The following is a 25,094-nucleotide window of genomic DNA, read 5'->3' as shown; positions in this document are numbered from 1 at the left end:
GTTTAGCTTCTATACTTCTCACAGAGGCGACCTCAGACCACAGTAGCTGAGTGGTATTGTTGAGCGGCCCCGAATTCTTCCCAGCCCACGAAGACCGCAAAGGCAGGAAGTGAGCAGCTCGCCTTCGTATCAGCATCACCTGTCCTCACCTCTGCATAGCTCCTGTCGCCTAGCAACCGTGACAGTGCGAAGCACAGCTGTGTCAAAGCAGCTGATTAAACAGAGAACAAACTTTTTCTCCTTTTTGTGGTTTCATTTTAATTGTTGAACTCAAAATAAGCTGTTAAAACAGCACAACACATTTCAGCATCAAGGAAAACAGCTGAGAGAATGATTAATATCAACTATATTAAGTGAGACATTAATGTAGAATAAAACTATCCAGTTATGAAGCTTAACTTTAATTTCAGAACCAGAATCAGGCTTTATTGACCGCTCACACAAACAAGGAATTAGTTTTTGGTTACGCTCGCAGTGCAGAAAAATACAGTAAAAACAGTCTTATTCACACAGCTCACTCTGTCCTTACACACACATTCATACCCGTAAATCTAGAAAACATTTAAAATATTAATATGTACAATTTACCTGTGATTTTAAAAAGTTTGTGCAGTAGAAAAACTATAGAAAATATAAAATATATAAATAAAAATTGAAGTAAAGGTGAGGATCCTGTGAATGCCCTTACATAAATGAAATAGGTCATTTTGATATGCAAGTGTCCCAAGTATGAAGAGTTCAGTAGTGTTCAATTGTTCCTGAGAATAATGGAAGTTGGAATAAGCTTCTCTGTAGCCTGGTCGTTCGGGTCTTCATGTGGCTGAAACGTCGGCCTGATTTGAAGGCACCGAAACAGCTGATGTCCAGGGTGAAACGGGTCAGTGATGATTTTCTCTGCACGCTTCCTGATTCTGGAGGCGTGCAGGTCCAGCAGTGTGGGCAGCTTCACACCGACGGTCCTCTCTGCAGACTCCATAATACGCTGCAGTCTCTTGGTGTCGTGTTTTGTGACGGCGCTGCCCCGCACTGTGATGGATGTGGTGATGATGGACTCTATGATGGCTGTGTAGAACTGCACCATCAGCTCTTTGGGCAGGTTGAACTTCCTCAGCTGCTACAGAAAGTACGTCCTCTGTACCTGTACATTCAGCAGTTTGCTGATCACAGCAGCTCTTCCACCCTTCGTTGGTCTGTAGCAGACTGGTGGGAAAATAAACAACATTTGGAAGTTTAACCTTCATCCACCAAACTTCAATTCATATTTATCATGGTAAATATTTAAATTTGATTCAAATGCCATGAATTTCAAATTCATCGCATTAATTAATTAATTCAATTAATATATATTAATATATATATTTATGTTTCGTGTTTTGAGCTGGAGGGGTTTAAGCCACATATCAAATAAAAATGATTTACTTCACATTGTAACGGGTGGAGAGTTAATGTCATAGTTTAAGCTGTTTCTGGTGCAGTATTGCAGTATATTCTGCATATTTGATGTTAATTACAAAAAGATTTGTAAACCAACCCATTTCAATGCATTCATCTTTGATTTCTGCACACAAAAAAGACCATTTCAAAGCTAAAAGCATTCTTTTATACAACCTTCAGACTCTTCTTATCAAAGACATGAGCCACATTCTGTTTCTGATTCTTGTCACATAATTACAGCGATATGACAGTCAAGGAGATTAAAGCCGATATCTGATGCTGATGACACAAAGACGTGCCTTCCTGTGTCACTGCTGAATCCAGGAGTCGTCACATGTTCCTGACACAGACAGAAGGTTTTTGATGGTGACACCACACGTCATCCCAGCACTTTCCACCTGGAAGTACAGAAAAAGAGGAAGCCATTGAACGTGTTGAGCAATTTATAATGTCCGTGCCACAAAACACATTTTTTTCATATTGAAAACTAGTAATTGATTTAATTAAAAAACACAAACAGTAGTTGTTGTTTTTTTGAGTTAAATTAGTTAGATGATTGAATATTTTTGAGTTTGAGTCCATATTTGATTTAATCTTGTCTGAGTAGCATCAATTAGACTTGTACCTGAATAATTCATTTGCAAGCAGTGCAACTCCATAGTTATTGGGACCTCCATGACAGCAGTTGGTAAAGTGGAAAGTGGTGCCATCACTCCAAAACCAATAGTTCTCCTGGAGGAGAGAGAGCAGATCACAGTTAGAAGAATATTGGGGTAGTAAAGATGGAGACTTGAGGAACACCACCATTAAAATGGCCAATAGAAACATCAACTGCCCACTTTAACATTCACTCAGCATTTTGCATCAATAGATTCCATTTTTACTGTATGATTATTTAAACAATTAGATGGTCATAAACTGAACTGTCATAAACTGAACTGTCATAACCTGAACTGTCATAAACTGAACTGTCATAAACTGTCATAAACTGTCATAAACTGTCATAAACTGAACTGTCATAAACTGAACTGACATAAACTGAACTGTCATAAACTGTCATAAACTGTCATAAACTGAACTGTCATAAACTGTCATAACTGAACTGTCATAAACTGTCATAAACTGAACTGTCATAACCTGAACTGTCATAAACTGAACTGTCATAACCTGAACTGTCATAACCTGAACTGTCATAAACTGTCATAAACTGAACTGTCATAAACTGAACTGTCATAAACTGAACTGTCATAAACTGTCATAAACTGAACTGTCATAAACTGAACTGTCATAAACTGTCATAAACTGTCATAACCTGAACTGTCATAAACTGAACTGTCATAAACTGAACTGTCATAAACTGTCATAAACTGAACTGTCATAAACTGAACTGTCATAAACTGTAATAAACTGAACTGTCATAAACTGAACTGTCATAAACTGAACTGTCATAAACTGAACTGTCATAAACTGTCATAAACTGTCATAAACTGAACTGTCATAAACTGAACTGTCATAAACTGAACTGTCATAAACTGTCATAAACTGAACTGTCATAAACTGTCATAAACTGAACTGTCATAACCTGAACTGTCATAAACTGAACTGTCATAACCTGAACTGTCATAACCTGAACTGTCATAAACTGTCATAAACTGAACTGTCATAACCTGAACTGTCATTAACTGAACTGTCATAACCTGAACTGTCATAAACTGTCATAACCTGAACTGTCATAAACTGAACTGTCATAACCTGAACTGTCATAAACTGAACTGTCATAACCTGAACTGTCATAAACTGTCATAAACTGACCTGTCATAAACTGAACTGTCATAAACTGAACTGTCATAAACTGAACTGTCATAAACTGTCATAACCTGAACTGTCATAAACTGAACTGTCATAACCTGAACTGTCATAAACTGAACTGTCATAACCTGAACTGTCATTAACTGAACTGTCATAACCTGAACTGTCATAAACTGTCATAAACTGACCTGTCATAAACTGAACTGTCATAAACTGAACTGTCATAAAATGAACTGTCATAACCTGAACTGTCATAAACTGAACTGTCATAACCTGAACTGTCATAAACTGTCATAAACTGAACTGTCATAACCTGAACTGTCATAAACTGAACTGTCATAACCTGAACTGTCATAAACTGAACTGTCATAAACTGAACTGTCATAAACTGTCATAAACTGAACTGTCATAAACTGAACTGTCATAACCTGAACTGTCATAAACTGAACTGTCATAAACTGAACTGTCATAACCTGAACTGTCATAAACTGAACTGTCATAACCTGAACTGTCATAAACTGAACTGTCATAAACTGAACTGTCATAAACTGTCATTAACTGAACTGTCATAACCTGAACTGTCATAAACTGAACTGTCATAAACTGCAGCAAGAACAGTTTTTATTAAGTAACAAACTGATCAAAGTCAAAGTCAAAGTGAACTTTATTGTCAATCAAACCATGTAACAGTACATTACACAGAAGACTGAAATTTCCTTTCGTTGAGGTATGTTACTCGAGTGCAGTGGTAATAGTACAGGTGTACAACAATACAAAGTGCAGAATAGCAGCATGGAGATAGATCAGTTTTAGTAAACTTGTTCTTGTACAAAAATGAATTTGAATTTGACACGTGCATGTGTATAAAAAGAGCATTTTGCAGACATTGAGTCTGCCCTTTACACAGTTTGCTGTCATTTTATTTTTTAGCTGTCGTCCCAGCTTTTACTTTAAAAGCCTTGAGTGGGATTTCCAGAAATAAACAAGGACCCCAGCAGAGCACAGAGAGGCTGCAGAAACAAGTGCTAATTCTGGAGAGAGCCAGGACTGTGCAGTCCTGTCAAAGTATACGCTATCATTTTAGCAGGAACCGTTTGAAGTAATCATTTTCTGTATGATTTCATTGGTCAGGCAGTTGAGGACAGTAGAGGGAAGCAGAGTATCAGAATGATAAACACCTGATTTGCAGTGAATTTATGAGCAGAAATGTGAATGTAACCATTAAAAGCTTCTTTCACAAGCCTGAACTGAGTGGTTTAAGTGACTTTAATCTCGGGACAGTGAGTAGTGAAAAGTCTGCATTGCTAAATGAATGTAAGAAATTTAAGTGACATTGCTTTCTTGTTTTGAATCATTTGCAGAACAAATTGCAGACCCAAGTGAAAGAGTCTGAGCTTGATTTCTTAAAATGTATTTTTATCCAGTAATTCATAAAGTACATATGACCTACTGAGCATCATTTTGAGTTGCTGCAATGAAATTTATGCCTGCCGTGTGTGATTTTTCACTTTGATCTTTCTTTGAATTCAACCCTTTGCAGGTTGATAATTTAGATTTCCATCAAATGAGTGGAAAGCATAAAGGCACTACAGTTTCTCCTTCAGATGGTAGAATAACTGTGACCCTGAGCTATTTAACACTCTTTTTTTCTTTCTGGCATTGTATTGACAACATATAAGAATATACCGTATTTTTCAGACTATAAGTCGCTCCGGAGTATAGGTCGCACCAGCCAAAAAATGCATAATAAAGAAGAAAAAAATATATATAGGTCGCACTGGACTATAAGTCGCACTTTTTTTGGGGGGGGGGGGGGGGGGGGGGTTGATAGAATCCGAGACCCAGAGCACAAATTCCATCTTGAACGGCAATTTAAAATAATAATGGATTAAAGAACAGGACGAACACGGTTACGCCTACGTTATGCTAACGTAACACATTCAGCTACATGACGCACAACGAACACGTGTTCGGTATGTTAACGTAACATTAAGTTATTCAGATAACCATAGCATAAAGAACATACTAACAAGTTAACCAAACCATCAATCCATTGAATTCTTCATCCTCGGTGTCACTTCTAAACAACTCCGTACACTCCGTAGACGAAGCGCCGCTTCCTCTTCTGTGTCGCGTTAGTCAGACTCGTCGTCAGCTGCAGTTCCAATTATTCCAGCCTTTCTGAATCCCAACAGGATGGTTTGGTTGTCACTGAAGCCCATGTTTTCTTGATCCATCCAATGACTTCCAGGAAAGTTGGGTGGCGCATTCTCCCAGTTGCCGTTAAGCTGTGCTCTCCATCCATCATCCACTGCGCCCACAGGTTACGCAAGACTGCCTTAAAGCTGCAGTTCACGGAGATGTCAAGTGGCTGGAGTATTTTGGTTCATGTGTTATAAATGTCACATATACGTCGCTCCGGAGTATAGGTCGCACCCCCAGCCAAACTATGAAAAAAAGTGCGACTTATACTCCGGAAAATATGGTAGATAACTTTTTGAATCCCAGAGGGAAATGATGACGGCTCATTTGATATTAGTATGAGAAGTAAAAGAAAGAACAAATTTGAATGGTGCTCTTAGAGTAGTGGGATACAATGTGGTGAGGGTTTGAAGGCTTGTTGGGAGACTAAACTTCAGCCATTTTCTTTTAAAATGATTAGTGATAGATTTACAAATAAGGAAGTGAAGTTGTATGGTTGTGTTGTGTTTAATAATGTGTAAGTAGAAGATGATTGTTCACTCACATACAAGGCTTTAATAACAGGATGTGTGGCCTCGGGTCTTCTGAGCTTCTAGAGGGCTGTGGACGGCCTGGGTCCTTTCCTATTCGCCTCCGGATTGCGGGGGGCATGGTTGCAGTTTCTTGCCCTCATTATTGCCCCTTCGTTATTGCCTGTCAGACCTGGCATAAATAACTACATAAAAAAAATACAAACATTAAGAAGAATAGCCTATAGAAAATGTATAGAGCTGTTCTTGTAAGAGCAAATATGTTTGGTACATCAGTGCATTCGGATCATCATTCCGATGCCAGACATGACAGGCTTTAAAAAAATTAAAAAATAAAATATTAGCACATAAAGGGTAGAGGTGCACGTGGTCTCTTCTTTTTGTTCTCCTTTTGTTCATCACTGAAAGCAGAAACAGCGGAAAGAGACGGGCCGGGGGGGTCAGAAACGGAGATAACCCCCTGACAGCTGTAAAGACAGAAGAAAATACAAGCTTTTTATGGCTTGTGTAACAGTAATAAAAGGTGGACCAGGGACAGAGAGGGCATCAGACTTCATGAAGGGACTGAGTTTCATTTGATGAACCCAACAATCTGTAAGCTTCTTTGACATTGTTGTACAGCAGATGGAGACTTTTATTTTCTGTGGTAGGACAGTCAGGACAGGTGGGAGGAGAGACAAACATGATTGAAGTCTCCTGAAATTGTGAAAAGTGTCTCTAGATGTTCATTCTCTATTCTAGCCATTGGAGACCTTCACATGGAACTTCAGCTGTTGTCTTGGTGCAAAGTTCACAACTATTGTTTTGATTTCACTAAATTCTCCTGGTTGATAATCATGTCGCACACCGTCAGTATCCAGTATCACTATCAGGTCAGCACATCCAGTCCTGGACAGTGATACGTGCAGGACCACACCATCTCTGGCTCACAGATCAGGCCAGGCCCCCACCTTTCTTCTTGACTGTTGGCAGAAGGACTGACATCACCACGGTCACGCCTTCACCTTCCACACTGAAACTCGAGCTTCAGAGCTGAGACTGCAGCAACGTGCCCCCCTCACAATGATGGGGTTTCATTGGAATGGCAAAGATGTTGCTTTCAAAGGTAATCAAATCAACAAATTTAGCATTTTTTTCTGTTATTTAATGTTATTTCAAGATTTAAAAAAATAAATCAAAAACCGATTCAGCTCACTGACATAATTACATTCAAATTTGTCTTTGCTGTATTTTACTGTGGATTTTAAGTTAATGAACTCATGTTCAAACTTTCATCTCACTCTCTGCCTAGTTGGGTGTTCTGCATGATGCTGTGGACGGATTCATGAAGCTGACTGTATCCCCATCATGTGGTCAAATACCTTTACTACAAGTTAAAATACAGTCATTCACAAACTATATCCATATATTAAATTGTGTCTTCTCTTTTAAAAAAGTATTCTAAAAAGAATAACCATAAAAACATGAAGACATGTTTATATAATTAGCTCTAATTCTAAACTCTAAACTTATCACACACTGTGAGCAGCAGCCTCTATGACAGAAAAATGAAGCAAACTTATAAATTCCCAAAGCTGCCGTTCGCCTGATGGAAACTGGACTCGTGTGGTAAAATGTCCAAGTTTACAGTAGAAATGAAAATAAAATGAAATAAAAAACAGACACACATATGCTTACACCCGAGGAGAAAAGGTAGTTTGAACTATGTAGCTAGAATACCTCTATACTAGACCTTGTCAGGATTGTTTTAAGGAGCACGTTTGCTGACACAGGAAGCTGGATGTGCTGGACCTCAGCTGCTCTAATTGAAGTCACTGAATTGGTGCCTTTTGAGCAATTTACTGGGAAGGAATTCACAAAGAAATGTTACCTGCAGACACACAACATGCACACAGAGACAAGATTCTTTCAGTGATGAAGACTTTGACAGGAAGGAGCCGTTCACTGAGAAAAGCCCAGTCAAACATAGAGGAGAGTGGATGATTATAGAAGAAGGGCATGAAAAATGATACTGTAGTTACTTAGTATCTGCTTCTGATTTAGATTGTTGCTGTTTCCTGTACAGTGCTGAGTCAAGTATTTGTTCCCTCCCTGATTTCTCACTTGCATGTTTCAGATAAAAAAACTTTAATGTTTAATGCAAGTAAATGTAAAATACTAAACTATATATTTTTTAATTATGATTTCATTTATTAATCTCATATGTCACAGAAAGGTAGTTTTCTCAGCTTGAAGCAGATAAGCACATAAAAAAAATCACATAACAAAAATAGTATTAGGCCGCTATAAAAAAGTGTTATGAAATATGTCAAACGTGTGAGCTGTCCAACATGAATAAAGTGGACTTTATCACGAAGCTTCGTCAACACGCTGCTCTGGTTCACGTCCTGTCGAGAGAAGATTGAAAAGAAACTGTGAAACTCTGAGACAAGTTTGCATGAAAATTTACTCTTCGTCTTGCTCACAGCTGCTTTTCACTCACATATAATAGAACCCACTCACAGTCACTCAATACACTGTAAGACTCAGGAGGAAGACCACCAGAGAAACAGTGCTGAAAAGGCCAGTTACTTTCATAATGTTATTAAATCTTTACTTCTTTCCCTGCTTTTCCCCCTTTTTTTGTTTATGGGAATTTTATGTCCAAAAACCTCAAAATATCTATATGCGGGTGTGCTTGATTATTTCTGTGATGTTAATTGGTTTTATTCACATGTTCATTGGTTCTTCTGTCCACTCATTAGTTCATTTCTACTTGTTTGAACTCAGGCAACTGAATTAAAATCCCAGTGATTGATCCCAAGATCCGGGAAACTTAAAAATGCACGAGCATGAAAGTAAGTCTGCATTTCCAGTATTTGTGGCATTGAGTGCTATAAACTGGCAAAGAAAAAGGAGACATTAAATATGACTGATCCTCCAATGAAATCCCAAACATGCACGATGCCGACGATGTTGCAGGTCATTGAATTAAATTTTCTATTTAAAAAAGAAAAAGCAATAATAGTAATTTTGAATGAAGCAATCTGATCTCTTTTGATAATACGGGTCCATAAGTAAATGGGGGTTACTGCCACTCTAACTCTCCCTCCCACCCCTCACTGCTTATTTGTCTCTCTATTTTTTTCCTTTCTCAGGCCAAGATAAACAGAGGATATGTCAGTCAATGCCTCCTCCATCTCCAGTCCTCTGATCTACCACTGCTCTACAGAGAGCTCTTACGTAGCCATTTCCTTTGTTGCAATGAAAACCATCTTTGTCTTTCCTCTGTCCACCTTCATCCTTTACCTGGGTTTCCAACGATGGCGGCAGCAGCGCTCCTTTAACAAATCAAATCACTCTCTTTGCATACCACATGGCTGCCATGGAGCTCATCTGGGTATTGGGGTGTATCTGCTATATTTGTGGCATATACTCTAATAACTCACTGATGATTACAGTAGGACCTTTTGTTTCTTTCATGGCTTGGTATGGGGAGATGTTTGTTCATGTCCTCACCTGTGTGGAGCGTTACCTGGCTGTTGTTCACCCCATCACCTACATGAGTCTAAGAAATACCTGCGGGCTCAGGATCAGAAACGTCAGCATTGGCTGTGTTTGGGGGCTCTGCATAGGACTGACGGTTGCTACAGCTTTATTACCTCTTAACAACACCAATATCATATTGTACTTCTTTTTGTCTCTTTCCTTAATAATTATATCTTTCTGCAGCCTCTCTGTTCTCTGATTCGCTCAGGGCCAGGCGGCAGAGGTGGAGAAAAGGAGTGACCAATCAAAGCTGAGACCTTTTGCTACCATCACTGCTATAACCTGTGCCGTGTGGTTGTGGTTTATTGGGGTCCTTGTTTCTAACACTCTGAATATGTCACCTCAGGTGAGCAATACTGTGAAGTGTGTGATCGTGGCAGGTGTATCCTGGCTTACCCTGCCCAGCTGTTTGGTGTCACCACTGCTGTATCTGCTCAGGGCAGGAAAAATCCCGTGTTGTTGTTTTAACAAAGAGTGAAGGACTGGATTGGAGGATCTCAGACTTAGCATTGCTGCATAGTTTAAAATGAACTGCAGAGCAGAGAGCTGCTGTGAGCTCAGACTTTATAGTGTAGATTTTTACAGGGGTGCAGAATTGGGCAGGTTTGGCAGGGACACATATCTACCAATCGATGCCAATCGATTATGTCCCTACTGATATTTCTGATTGAAAAATCACACTCTGTGCTCCACGGTACACAACAGGTTAACAACATGCAGACTTCCCTCGTGAATAAGCGCACTGGAGGCGTGGTCACTACCACATCAACAAGTATGGCTTCAATCAATGCAGTGACCGGCTGCTAACTAGCAAGCTAGGAACAGCAGAGATGGTAGAAAAGAAAAGAAAGCTGGACATATGCAGCTATTTATCGAAACAAAGTGCGAGTCACTTGGATAAATCACACGTTCTGCCTCAGTGTTCATATGGCACATGAATTACACGCAACAGAAGCAACACAACTGAGTATGTCAGACAGCGGTGGAGTAGCAAGCAGAGGTTTGCAGCACTAAGTGAAGTCAATGAAGGACAGTTTTTAGCTGTAATAGTCCAGAGGTTCTCATAGTTTTCAGGCCAAGAGAATAAACAGTATATGTCTTTCTAAGTGACATTTCAAAAGCATGTTATTACAATTATTACAGGGCTAACCAAGGAATCAAAAATTAAACCCAGGAAAAAGCATTTTTATGATTAAAGGACAAAACATGTGACTAAATCCAGGACTAAACTAGAATCAACTTCAGGACTAAACCAAGACAAGTGCATGTGAATATTGCAGCAGTTTAGATATAGGCTTGAATTAATAGTATAAACGTGTAGGTATCATGGAAAGTTTAAGGCAGTATGATATACTTCATACATGTTTATTTCCAACCTCCTTGTGTGTCATTTGTTTCATTTATTATTATAGAAGTCAATAAGTGAAGAAATCAATTCTCCTTGACTAGAACACTAAACGTGCTTTAGCAGAACCCTGTCACCACCTCCTCACCCTCCCCGCTCTGCTCTGGGCTCAAGAACACAACTAAAGGGTATAATACAGCACCAACCAATCAGAATTCAGATCATTCTCTTGCCAAGTAAAATTTTAACCTGTCAATGCATCAGAAAAGGTCTAGAGGCCTAGTACTGTTTTGCTGTTCTATTGTCCCATAGCAGCTTAAACTAGCATTCTAGCACTAGTTAAAGATCACACAGCAAATAGCCTTAATGCCAAACCTACGGCCTTAGATGTTTAGTTTTCAAATTTATATAGTTCATGTCACAAGGACTGAGAGGGTGTTTACTACTGTTAACAGCTGTTAGTGTAACTGTAAAAGGGTCCTATGGTGCTTTCTACAGACTTTTTCCATTATTAAAGCTATTTGTTTGGGTGTTTCTTGTATTCAAATGGATTAATTTCATTGTTCATTGTAAATGCTTTTTCTATTGTATGTCTATTGTATTGGTATAGCTCCACTTTGATGGTTAAACAGGTTCTCAGAAAGGCAGTAAAACAAACACAAAGATCAAACAGGCAACATTTAGGCTGAATATCCATTATATTTGAATACTGCATTCAAAGTAGGTCGAAGTAGGGTGCATTAATAATGACACAATGAATGATTTCTGTAATAAACTGATGGAATAAATCTGTAAACCTTTTTGTTTGTGAAGTCTCTGCACACATGTTGATCTATGCAGCTGAGTGTTGCAGCATATCAACATACCTGTTGTTCCAAATGTACCTTACAAATGATGTTAACTAGATCAGCTTTGGGGGTGAAGCTTTGTAGTCAAATAAACTGTCCTGTTGTGATCGTGTTGCTTCAGTGATCCTCTGATTGTATCAATACATCATTTGAACCATTGGATGGACTGTTATGACTTTTCCAATCATGTATATCACCCTGTCATTTACAGATTGTGTGTGCAAACTTTATGCAGCATGCACTGTGCAATGCAAATAAACCTGGCTTTAATAGCTTTGGGTGTAAAGCTCTGTAAGCACACACTCCTTTTTCATGTCCTCAGGAGAGACGTGTGGAAAGACAATTTGTCTGTTACAATTTACAATGAGATTATAATACTCACTAGTCTCTGGAGCTTGAAAAAGGCGACTGGACTTCTTTTTGTTTCTTGAAGACGTTTCACCTCTCATCCGAAAGGCTTCTTCAGTTCTCAACCAAATGGTGGAGAGACCCAGGTATTTAAACCCCTGTGGGCGTAGTCCCCTGGAGGTGGTTATGACCCTCTATTGATCATGTGCTTGAACACATGTGCCCAGGTGTGAAGGGGGCGTGGGTCATATTTAATCAGTGGTTTCAGTTGAAACCAATTTAGGACTCCGCTCCATTGTTTCCTGTGGCCTATTGAGGTCACTGGAACAAAGGTGTGAATGGGGGTTGAGACGTCTGGGAAGGGAGCTCAGGACAGCACTGTAAGCGGGGGAAAGTTGGTGACGTAATCCACCTCCTCTGTTCAATGATGGTTGTTCACAGTGGACATAGATGGCTTCTTTCACTCCTCTTTCAAACCATCTGTTTTCCCTGTCCAAAATGTGGACATTGGCATCCTCAAAAGAGTGCCCTTTTTCCTTCAGATGCAGATGTACTGCTGAATCTTGTCCTGTCGAAGTGGCTCTTCTATGTTGTGCCATTCGTTTGTGAAGAGGCTGTTTGGTTTCACCAATGTAGAGGTCCGAGCACTCTTCACTGCACTGAACAGCATACACTACATCGCTGATCTTGTGTTTGGCGGGTTTGTCCTTGGGATGCACCAGTTTTTGTCTTAGGGTGTGACTGGGTTTGAAGTATACTGAGATGTCATGCTTGGAGAAAATTCTTCTGAGTTTCTCTGACAAGCCTGACACATATGGGATGACAATGTTGTTCCTCTTGTCCTTCCCATTCTCTGTAGTTTGTGTTTGGCCTTCATTCCTGTGCATCTTAGCTGATTTGATGAAGGCCCAGTTGGGGTAACCGCATGTTTTGAGGGCTTTCTTAATGTGTGTGTGTTCCTTATGCTTCCCTTCTGCCTTAGAGGGAACACTTTCCGCACGGTGTTGTAGGGTCCTGATCACCCCAAGTTTGTGTTCCAGAGGGTGGTGGGAGTCAAAGAGGAGATACTGGTCTGTGTGTGTGGGCTTCCGGTAAACTTCAATGTTGAGGCTTCCATCTTCCTCGATAAGCACCGCACAGTCCAGGAATGGTAACTTGTTATCTCTGGTGTCCTCCCTGGTAAAACGTATGTATTTATCCACTGAGTTAATGTGACGAGTGAAGGCTTCTACTTCTTGGGTTTTGATTTTGACCCAGGTGTCATCTACATATCTGTACCAGTGGCTAGGTGCCTTCCCTTTGAAAGAACCAAGAGCTTTACTTTCCACTTCCTCCATGTAAAGGTTGGCTACAATGGGAGACACTGGGGAGCCCATGGCACATCCATGCTTCTGTCTGTAGAATCCATCATTGTATTTAAAATATGTTGTGGTAAGGCAGAGATCTAAAAGTGCACAAATCTGATCTGGGGTGAAGCTGGTTCTGTTCAGTAAGGATCGTCTTCCTGTAGTCGTCTTCTGACGGTCTCCACTGCCTCAGTTGTAGGTATGCAAGTGAAAAGTGAAACCACATCAAAGGACACCATGGTTTCATCTGGATCCAGTACAAGATTCTGGACCTTGTTAGTAAAATCTGTAGAGTTTTCAATGTGGTGGGGTGTGATGCCAACAAGCGGTGATAAGATGGTGGCGAGGTGTTTGGAAATGTTGTAGGTGACCGAGTTTATACTGCTGATAATGGGTCGAAGTGGGACTCCTTCTTTGTGGATCTTTGGGAGTCCATAAATGCATGGAGTGGCTTCTCCAGGGTACAGGCGGTAGTAAGTGGGGCGGTCAATGGCTTTTTCCTTTTCAAGTTGTTGCAGGCAGCAAACAACTTTTTTCTTGTAGTTGCTTGTGGGATCACGTCTCAAGACCTCATAAGTATTGTTGTCACTGAGGAGTGTAGTAATTTTGTTGTGGTAATCCGATGAATTCAGCACAACCGTGCACCTCCCCTTGTCGGCTGGCAGTATGGTGATGTTTTGATCCTTGCTTAGGGCTGTGATGGCCTTCTTCTCCTGAATGGTGAGGTTGGATGGAGGAAGTCTTGCACTGGCGAGAGTGGCTGAAACTTTCATCCTGATCTGTTCTGCTACAGGATGAGAAAGTTTGTTATTTCTTATAGCGGTTTCTGTTGCTGTGATGAGGTCTACTATAGGAAGCGGTGGTGGGGCTATGGCAAAGTTGAGTCCTTTGGCTAGCACATTTTCTTCTGGTTTGGTGAGGACCCTGTCTGATAGGTTCTTCACCCACTTTCCTTGGTTTCCATTGCTTATCGTGTCGTCCTGTTTGTTAACAGATGAATGGTATGCCTTGGTTTGCAGAGTTTGAAATTTACGTAGTTGTCTTTCCTTGCCTTTGATGTGTTGTGCGAGCTGGGCTTTGTCCACAAATGTAGAAACTTCTTCTGCGATGGTGTGAGGTAAGAGTGATGAGAGTTTCTGCTGAGTCTGGTGGATTTTGTTCTGGAGTGCATCTATGGTGAAATGGACCTGTCTTATCCTTTCACTTAAAAGGTGGTTCTGTGCTCTCCATAGAATTTGGTCAGCTCTATGTCCTTTTACTGTGGACCCAAGGTGCAAACTCTTGGGAACCAGTCTGGACTGTCTGCATCTCAAGTTGAAACGAAGGTGGTTCCTGTAGTCCGCTAGCTTTCTTGAGTCCCTTTCATACTCCCGCACCAATTGAAGGGTGTTCCTCCCAAAGTGCAAGGCAATATGTCTGTGTAGATTCTCAGTTATCCAGGTCATAGTAGTCTCTGGAGCTTGAAAAAGGCGACTGGACTTCTTTTTGTTTCTTGAAGACGTTTCACCTCTCATCCGAAAGGCTTCTTCAGTTCTCAACCAAATGGTGGAGAGACCCAGGTATTTAAACCCCTGTGGGCGTGGTCCCCTGGAGGTGGTTATGACCCTCTATTGATCATGTGCTTGAACACATGTGCCCAGGTGTGAAGGGGACGTGGGTCATATTTAATCAGTCATATTTAATCTGCAAACCAAGGCATACCATTCATCTGTTAACAAACAGGACGACACGATAAGCAATGGAAACCAAGGAAAGTGGGTGAAGAACCTATCAGACAGGGTCCTCACCAAACCAGAAGAAAATGTGCTAGCCAAAGGACTCAACTTTGCCATAGCCCCACAACAGCTTCCTATAGTAGACCTCATCACAGCAACAGAAACCGCTATAAGAAATAACAAACTTTCTCATCCTGTAGCAGAACAGATCAGGATGAAAGTTTCAGCCACTCTCTCCAGTGCAAGACTTCCTCCATCCAACCTCACCATTCAGGAGAAGAAGGCCATCACAGCCCTAAGCAATGATCCAAACATCACCATACTGCCAGCCGACAAGGGGAGGTGCACGGTTGTGCTGAATTCATCGGATTACCACAACAAAATTACTACACTCCTCAGTGACAACAATACTTATGAGGTCTTGAGACGTGATCCCACAAGCAACTACAAGAAAAAAGTTGTTTGCTGCCTGCAACAACTTGAAAAGGAAAAAGCCATTGCCCGCCCCACTTACTACCGCCTGTACCCTGGAGAAGCCACTCCATGCATTTATGGACTCCCAAAGATCCACAAAGAAGGAGTCCCACTTCGACCCATTATCAGCAGTATAAACTCGGTCACCTACAACATTTCCAAACACCTCGCCACCATCTTATCACCGCTTGTTGGCATCACACCCCACCACATTGAAAACTCTACAGATTTTACTAACAAGGTCCAGAATCTTGTACTGGATCCAGATGAAACCATGGTGTCCTTTGATGTGGTTTCACTTTTCACTTGCATACCTACAACTGAGGCAGTGGAGACCGTCAGAAGACGACTACAGGAAGACGATTCCTTACTGAACAGAACCAGCTTCACCCCAGATCAGATTTGTGCACTTTTAGATCTCTGCCTTACCACAACATATTTTAAATACAATGATGGATTCTACAGACAGAAGCATGGATGTGCCATGGGCTCCCCAGTGTCTCCCATTGTAGCCAACCTTTACATGGAGGAAGTGGAAAGTAAAGCTCTTGGTTCTTTCAAAGGGACGGCACCTAGCCACTGGTACAGATATGTAGATGACACCTGGGTCAAAATCAAAACCCGAGAAGTAGAAGCCTTCACTCGTCACATTAACTCAGTGGATAAATACATACGTTTTACCAGGGAGGACACCAGAGATAACAAGTTACCATTCCTGGACTGTGCGGTGCTTATCGAGGAAGATGGAAGCCTCAACATTGAAGTTTACCGGAAGCCCACACACACAGACCAGTATCTCCTCTTTGACTCCCACCACCCTCTGGAACACAAACTTGGGGTGATCAGGACCCTACAACACCGTGCGGAAAGTGTTCCCTCTAAGGCAGAAGGGAAGCATAAGGAACACACACACATTAAGAAAGCCCTCAAAACATGCGGTTACCCCAACTGGGCCTTCATCAAATCAGCTAAGATGCACAGGAATGAAGGCCAAACACAAACTACAGAGAATAGGAGGGACAAGAGGAACAACATTGTCATCCCATATGTGTCAGGCTTGTCAGAGAAACTCAGAAGAATTTTCTCCAAGCATGACATCTCAGTATACTTCAAACCAAGTCACACCCTAAGACAAAAACTGGTTCATCCCAAGGACAAACCCGCCAAACACAAGATCAGCGATGTAGTGTATGCTGTTCAGTGCAGTGAAGAGTGCTCGGACCTCTACATTGGTGAAACCAAACAGCCTCTTCACAAACGAATGGCACAACATAGAAGAGCCACCTCGACAGGACAAGATTCAGCAGTACATCTGCATCTGAAGGAAAAAGGGCACTCTTTTGAGGATGCCAATGTCCACATTTTGGACAGGGAAAACAGATGGTTTGAAAGAGGAGTGAAAGAAGCCATCTATGTCCACTGTGAACAACCATCATTGAACAGAGGAGGTGGATTACGTCACCAACTTTCCCCCGCTTACAGTGCTGTCCTGAGCTCCCTTCCCAGACGTCTCAACCCCCATTCACACCTTTGTTCCAGTGACCTCAATAGGCCACAGGAAACAATGGAGCGGAGTCCTAAATTGGTTTCAACTGAAACCACTGATTAAATATGACCCACGCCCCCTTCACACCTGGGCACATGTGTTCAAGCACATGATCAATAGAGGGTCATAACCACCTCCAGGGGACTACGCCCACAGGGGTTTAAATACCTGGGTCTCTCCACCATTTGGTTGAGAACTGAAGAAGCCTTTCGGATGAGAGGTGAAACGTCTTCAAGAAACAAAAAGAAGTCCAGTCGCCTTTTTCAAGCTCCAGAGACTACTATGACCTGGATAACTGAGAATCTACACAGATATAATACTCACTCCTGCTCACACCTGCTTTTCATACACAAATATGTCGTCTATTCAAACCCAACTGCAGTGACAGGTACTCAGTAAATGTGAGGACTCAGGAGAAAGACCATGACACAGAAACACTGCTGAAGACGTGACTATCAAGGTATTTATCTTCTGTTCCTCTCAGCATTTGAGATTAGGTTAAAAGTTTTGCCCTGAACAAAAAGGAACTGTAGTTCTGCTGTTTTATATGACAAAAACATGGAAATGTTTATTTTGCTTGTGTAATCAAGACAGTTAAGCTGATAAAAGATGCAGAGAAGATATGTGATTAAAGGCAGAGTGGTGCATGAACACAGAGTGAAAACAGGTAAGTGAAAAAGAAGCAGTCATGATGTGCATCGTGGGAACCCGCCAGCAGCCTGATTACAGCATAACTAAGGGAGGGTTCAGGGTCACCTGATCCAGCTATAAGCTTGATCATAAAGGAAAGTTTTAAGCCTAATCTTAAAAATAGAGAGGGTGTCTGTCTCCTGAATCCAAGCTGGGAGCTGCTTCCACAGAAGAGGATTCAAGACTGATTATTCAAGACCTTGTATGAGAGGAGAAGGTTTTTAAATTCTATTCTAGATTTAACAGGGAGCCAATGAAGAGAAGCCAATATGGGAGAAATCTGCTCTTTCTTTCTGGTCCCTGTCAGTACTCTAGCTGCAGCATTTTGGATCAGCTGAAGGCGTTTCAAACAGGTGTGGGGACAGCCTGATGTTAATGGATCACTGTAAGACAGGATGTTTCTAATTTTAGACTATTGCATAATGCAAGAAAGCAGTCATATGTATTTCTCTAATATGAGCATTGGAGGATGTATCCTGGTCAAAAATGACTCCAAGACTCCTCACAGTGTCAGCCAAGGTAATACCATCAAGTATCTGGTCAGACTGAGGTCCAACAGGACAGGCACAGAGTCCACAGTCAGAGGTCATGAGAAGATCATTGGTAACCTTCACTAATGCTGTTTCTGTGCTGTGATGAATTCTGACTGAAAGTCTTCAAATAAACGTTCCTCTGCAGATGATCAGTGAGCTGTTTTACAACTACTCTTTCAAGGATCTTTGAGAGTAAAAGAAGGTTCCAGTTCCAGCTGCTTTGGTGTTAATGAAATAACAACAAGTGCATTCTGGGAACAATGAGACAACCCCCAAAACAGGAAGAGTTTTGCAGGTGGAGGCCATTCACATCTTATTCCTCTGCCTCCTCTTTTCTGACTATCTTTTCTCTATTTTCCATTTGGCTAGGCTCAGTGTCACTACTTGTAACACGAGGTGATACCTGGACCCTACAGAGGCTGCACAGACAGTCCAACTCCCTGATCAACCTGTGTGTACTGAAACCCTCAGCCTGTGTGTTGTACCGCTGCCTTTTTGGTGTACTTTGTTGCGAGCGTGTTTTCTGACTCTCCTGAGTGCTCTGGTTATCCTTGTGGTGTTTTCAGTTGTGTCACTCACCAATGGACCTTCCAGGCTGAATAAATGGCTCAATTATTTGTACTCCACCTCACACTGTCTATCTATTTGAGTCCTCACTACGTCACACACAATGATTAAAAAAATTAATAAAACAAAGGATTCAGAAGAAGAAAATACATTTTTCGCCGTTTTCTGCTTAGTTATGGTGAACTGAATTTAAAACTTCTTTGATCATATAGTTGCACAGAAATCTGTAGTATAAGTGAAAAGTTTGGACACACTCACTTTTGATAAGCTGTTTGCAAAAATGATTAAATTATAGTTAGATGCCTTTGAATTTGAGGAGTAGACCCATGAAAATGTGACCAGTTTGATTCAATGCTTAAGATTTTAATGATGCAGAAAATAAAGAACAGTTCATTCTTGGCAGTGAACATTTGCTAAAAGCATTCTTTCCCACTACACATTCAGTTTGCTCCTATTAAAAGAGACAATCCAACTCCAGTCACTTCAGTCCTAATGCAGCATTACACTAAAAGAAAAGATGATCTAAAAGCAGAAACAGATTCTTTGAGGAAAATATGAGAAATTTGCTTCTTTGCCAGCTGTAGCGTCCCTTCATATGAGCCCAGGAATCATCAGATGTTCTTGACGCAGACAGATGGGAGTAGAGTGGAACAGTACGTATCATCCCAACACTTGTGGTCTGTAAGCACCAAAAAACAGCATGACTGAAACCATGAGTACATGCACACATACTTACTGAGAGAAATATTTGGTTCTATATAATAATATCTGTCAGTATTCACTGTTCAATGTACTATCACACCACTATTTGAAGAGGACATGAAACCCTATATGTATACAGGCTAATTTATACCATGAAGCCATGCTCTACAGTCATAGATTTAAGACTCTCTGTGAAGCTGGAGTTAATAAATAAGTGTTTAAAGTGACAGTTTTTAGAGCATGTGTAGCGCCATCTTGTGCCAGTATCAGGGTTATAATAGTTTTGGATTTTACGTTATTGTTTAGTTTTAGTTACTTTTTACTTCTTTTTTCTCTAATTCATTAAGTTTTAATTAGTTTTCAGAGTGGTTTTGCTCATTTTTATTAGTTCTTATTTTAGGTTTATTGCTTGGTATTAGTTTAATTTTGTTAGTTTCAGTATTAGTTTTAGTATTTTCATACTTTCTCAGGTGAAAGATTCAAGTTACAAGAGTGAGTCATAAAAACTCAACAAAAGATACCATAAAGAAATATATTCAACAACCAACTGTTCACAAGACAGCAGCACTACGTGGTACAGTAAATTGTAATAATTAGGACACACATGAACATCAACAGGGTAAAACAAAGTAAAACATGAACTCCCAAACTCAATAAATTCTACAATAAACTCCTAATAAACTCCAGAGTCAGTGCAACAACAGCTACATGTGGCGTTTGACAAAAACAAACTCTTTGAAGGAGTCAAAGGTCAAATCCAGCTGCATCCTGATGTTCTCACCACCTGAAGCTGCTTCTGTCTTGGAGCTAGCTTGGTTAGATGTTCTAATTAGACTTGCAGGGTCTTTGCAGCCTCTGTACACAACCTATGGAAGTGTCCGACCTCGTGTCCACATTTCTGCTTGTGTATCTGGACTGTGTGTGTTAATTACCTTGTGGTCATGTGCAGGTGTTTTATATGCAGTGCCAGCTGGGACTTTTTTTTCTTTTGGTCCTCGCTCTTTGTGCTCACTTTTTTGGCTGCAAACACATGTGTCCCTGTTTTTTCACTTCTCTTCATTCCCTCATGTCTATTCCGAGTCTCCCTCCAGGAATTTGCTGACATTTGTGAGTCCTTATATCGATGCTTTGATTATTAGTCCTGATTATTATTCTCTGACTGATAAAGTAGCCAGAAACGCACAAGGACTGAACAGCTTAATCACAACATTGCGGCTGCGTGGACCCGAAGAGTAGTCACGTTTCTCCAGAGGTGAACGTCGGGTTACGTCGGTTCAGAGCGACTCTGCCACTTTCTCACGCACACGCACAGCTGCCCGACGGCGCTCCCAGCTTAAACTCGGAGAGCGGAAAAATGATGAATCCAGAAGGCTTTTAAATAAAATGACAAACAGGAAAAGAAAGGTAATTTTATCTATAATTTCACTTAGTTTTAGTTAGGTTTTTAAACTCACAATACAGTTTTAGTCAGTTATCGTTTTTTCCTTTTAATTGTAGTTTTTATTTATTTCAGTTAACGAAAATGTTTTTTCAATTTCAGTTTTCGTTATTTCGTTCGTTTTCGTTAATTGTAACAACTCTGGCCAGTACAGAATGTGACATCACTGGGTTGGCTGGTTGGTTAATGCTAATAGACTTACATTAGTTGATGTTAACTAACTGGTCATAAAACAGATAACTAGTGGAAAAAAAAACATATTACAACTAATGTACAAATAATATGCACATACTGTTGACATTCCCTCTCCACCTCTTCAGCAATAGTTGTTGGCCAGCTACTAACAGGGACTTTGACAAAAGAGACCTAATGTTTAGTAGTTCACATTTAATTGAGTTAGTCTTTGGGGCAGTTGAGGGTGTTTCTGTCTTTGTGAGTGCACCATAGAGCAATTAAGACAGGAGGAAGGAAGCTGCAGAGAGGTGTGTAAGACTACGGTCACCAATAACCAGAGTTTTTTCCTCGTGTTGCTAAGTTGGAAAAATCTGTTCAAAACATGAACAGGTTGGTGGTGTACCAGGGGCCTCTGTTTCAGGCTACACTTCCTCCTCACTTTCACCCAGCCAAAAATGAAATATAGGATATTTAGACTTTTTCCTCTTCACACTATCAGGGATTTATTTGAAGTTTTACCTGAATAATTCATCTGCAGGCATCGCTCACTGCTATAGTAGTTGCTGGGCTGTCCAGGACACCAGTTCATGTACCTGAACTGTGTTCCATCAATCCAAAACCAATAACCAACCTAGAAAACAGAACGAAATCTACAATTTCATTACATTAGACAAAACACACTTAAAAACAGCTAAACCTAAAAAAGTTAGAGAGAATATTATCAAAGTACAGTGCTCAGTGATAGATTCATCATTTGACTGTCTTGTACAATGATCTGTCAGATACCTCTTGTGCATCAGAGCCTCCAAGCCACGCTTCTTTGCTTGTATGACTAGAAGTAAATATCAGGTGTTGAATGAACTTGTACTCTTTGAAGCTGTGTGCAGATGCAAGGTTTGCATCCATGTGGTCACAGTTTCTCTATATTGGAGATCAACAGAATCAACAGACAGCAGATTTTCAAATGTAAACAAAAATATTAAGGATTTCAATGAGAGTTAATGTCAGTGCATAAAGAATAAATGGTATTTTTACCTGAGCCTGAGCCCAACTCAAGGCTTGGATGACATAGAGGAAGCATCGCTTACCAAACTTCTTCCAACCATAGGGACAAGTCGTTTTTGGCTTCTCAAAATAATCTCCTGATGATTCTTCTGAAAACAAGCAAAAATGTTTTTAGTATCGGTGATTAATTTTTCGCTGTGTGGAAAAATCCTGCAACATGCTTGAAGTTGCGGTTTTCATTAATTTCCACAGGCCTGCCAGTGCTATGAGAACAGTGCTGGAGATCATGGATCAACCAGGCTCTATCCATGAACTGCAGCACGTTCATAGTTACTGGATGGCAAACATGCGTTAGTCAGCTAAGAGAAATCAAAAACAATACATGTAGACTGTACCCCATCACGTCCACGGCTGGACTACTGTTTGTGCAAAAAAACATTTTTGTACACACTATATTTCAACATAATTGAATAATACAGACCCGTCGCTATGGGCGGGCCATAGGGGGCCGTGCCTGCCCAGTGATACGCTTGGGCCCGCCCACCCAAGCCAGATCACTAATCAAGCTAACCCGTTGGATTTCATAAGCCCCCCCTTAAGACTGAGATCTGGTGACGGGACTGGAATAATATCAACACTTAGCAATAAATCAGGAAATAATGGATAAGGCACATTAAATATTTTACAATATTTGACTTTTTTAACCCCCGAATCACCTGAAAAACTCTGGCCACCGTTCATCTGTGGTGAGAGAACTCGCACAGGAAAGTGACTCCGGACCGGATCTACCCTGGAGTTTCCTCCTATTTACGTTTATCTGACATTAGCTGGCATAATGTTAGCTCAAAACAAGCTGTTGTTACGTGCCATCCAGAGATGAGAGGGTGGAATAAATGAGCATGTTTATGCATGTTATGTAGGACTGAAAATATAACCTCTCTCCACCTATCAGTGGGCGAAGTAAATATGGTGGTTTCCACAAACCGGCATCCACTATGTATTTATAATAGATTAATTATAAGTTAATATGAATGCATGATTTTGTTGGAAGGTGTAATTACACACTAATCTATAGATTATTATGAGTACAGTATCCTTTTTTTCTATTAATTAGCCTAAAAAAATACTGCCTGTACCGACAACCCCTTTGTACTCCAAACTTAACTGCCCATCATACAGTACATTGAGGTACTTCTGTTCAGTATTACAGAAAGACAAATATTCTTAGTGATAATCTGGAAAATATTCACAGACCTGTAAGCTGGAGTCCTTTTCTCCCTTTGCTGGCCTTTTTAGTTTGAAGAGCTGGACGGATTGAAACAGCAGATGTTCACTTTGATCAGTTTTTGATTTATTATAGTTATCCACAAGATGTACTGTTAATTTGTATGATTCATTACACACACACACACGTATATATGATGCACTTTATACTGCAATACTCAGCAGCAGCAGTGGTCAGAGCCATCATTGCACAGAGAAGTACAGCTGCAGTCAGCAGCTTCATCGTGATGTTAAATATCTCTGTGGAAAAACAGAAGACCCAACGTGACTGGCAGCTCATTGAATAAAGGAGTTTTACCAGGTCTATTATGGAATATCATCTCCTACCTTGTTTCTGGACCAGTAAGTAGCTTCAGCCTTCCAGTGTAGAGGTGTGGAACAGCTCTAAGACCAGCAGTTATATAGGATTACATAGTTACAAAACGAGGAACCAAAAAGATCTTCATTGCACAACTTCCTCATGTGTTAGTCAGTACTTTCACAGATTAACTTATAAAAGGAAGTTCCACAAAGTACAACCACTGAACAATTACTAAAGCTTTTCCATGTCTTCTAGGAAAATATACAGTGGTGAAGTTAATCCATCCATCCACTCCTCCATCTATCTACCATCCCTTTATCCATCCATTTTCTTGTGCTTGTCCAGTTCAGAGTTGTGGTGGGGCTGAAGCCCATCTTAGTTGTAATGGGATGAAAGGCAGGTTACACCCTGCACAGGTCACATTGGACAGTCTGTTGTAGGGCTTTAATATTAGTCGCATTTGTGACTATCAGTGGTAAGTCTTTAATAAAAATATAAATAATTTTAAAAAAGTAATAAATAATAAAAACCGTGTAATCTCATTATCTCAAATCTTTAAATATTTTAGACCATTTGCTCTAATATGAGTTGTAACGAGAATCCTTGAAAAAATGTTGAGCTCAGAAACTGACGGATAGATAGATAGATAGATAGACAGACAGACAGACAGACAGACAGACAGACAGACAGACAGACAGACAGATAGATAGATAGATAGATAGACAGACAGACAGACAGACAGACAGATAGATAGATAGATAGATAGATAGATAGATAGATAGATAGATAGATAGATAGATAGATAGATAGATAGATAGATAGATACTTTATTGATCCCACAAGGGAAAACATTGTGTTACAGAAGCAAGAAAAATTACAATCTACAGTAACTAAACATCAAAGTGAGAGTGCCTATGATGACTGCAAAATATACATATAGAAAAAAAAGTTAAAATATAAAAAACATAGGTAAGGAAGAGTTATATTAAGGCCGACATTGTACAAGACAGTAGTGCAAATTGCATTGACAAATAATATGTAATACATACACTATGAATAGAAATCAGAATATATACACAAAGAATCCGGAAGACAGCAGCAAGAGGATATAATAGAAAAATTTCAGGTGTGTTCACCTGTCACAGAAAGAAGAGTTATTATACAGTTTTATGGAGAATGGTAGAAATGATTTCCTGAAGTGTTCTTTATAGCAGGTAACTGCATGTCTTTGATAACATGCCATTTACCTGCAGGCCCCACAGTGGCCTACAAGAT

The 25,094-nt window shown here is 40.3% G+C and overlaps 1 protein-coding gene and 1 pseudogene across 1 annotated transcript; one reads left to right on the top strand and one right to left on the bottom strand.

Moving 5' to 3' along the window:
* Positions 1–25,094, top strand: part of LOC115776946 (NACHT, LRR and PYD domains-containing protein 12-like) — a 170,083-nt pseudogene that overhangs the window by 23,640 nt on the left and 121,349 nt on the right.
* On the bottom strand, positions 1,765–23,741 carry LOC115776975 (type-2 ice-structuring protein-like). The gene is made up of 5 exons (XM_030724794.1): positions 23,653–23,741; positions 22,265–22,346; positions 22,016–22,150; positions 21,749–21,860; positions 1,765–1,832 (listed from the first exon to the last, which is right to left on the bottom strand). Exons 1-5 carry the CDS (start codon positions 23,739–23,741, stop codon positions 1,765–1,767), a joined length of 486 nt encoding a protein of 161 aa, XP_030580654.1.

Source organism: Archocentrus centrarchus, unplaced genomic scaffold, assembly GCF_007364275.1.
Source record: "Archocentrus centrarchus isolate MPI-CPG fArcCen1 unplaced genomic scaffold, fArcCen1 scaffold_41_ctg1, whole genome shotgun sequence".
Classification (NCBI taxonomy): domain Eukaryota; kingdom Metazoa; phylum Chordata; class Actinopteri; order Cichliformes; family Cichlidae; genus Archocentrus; species Archocentrus centrarchus.
Note: the sequence above shows the minus strand (reverse complement) of the source record. Positions and strands in the feature narration are given on the sequence as shown.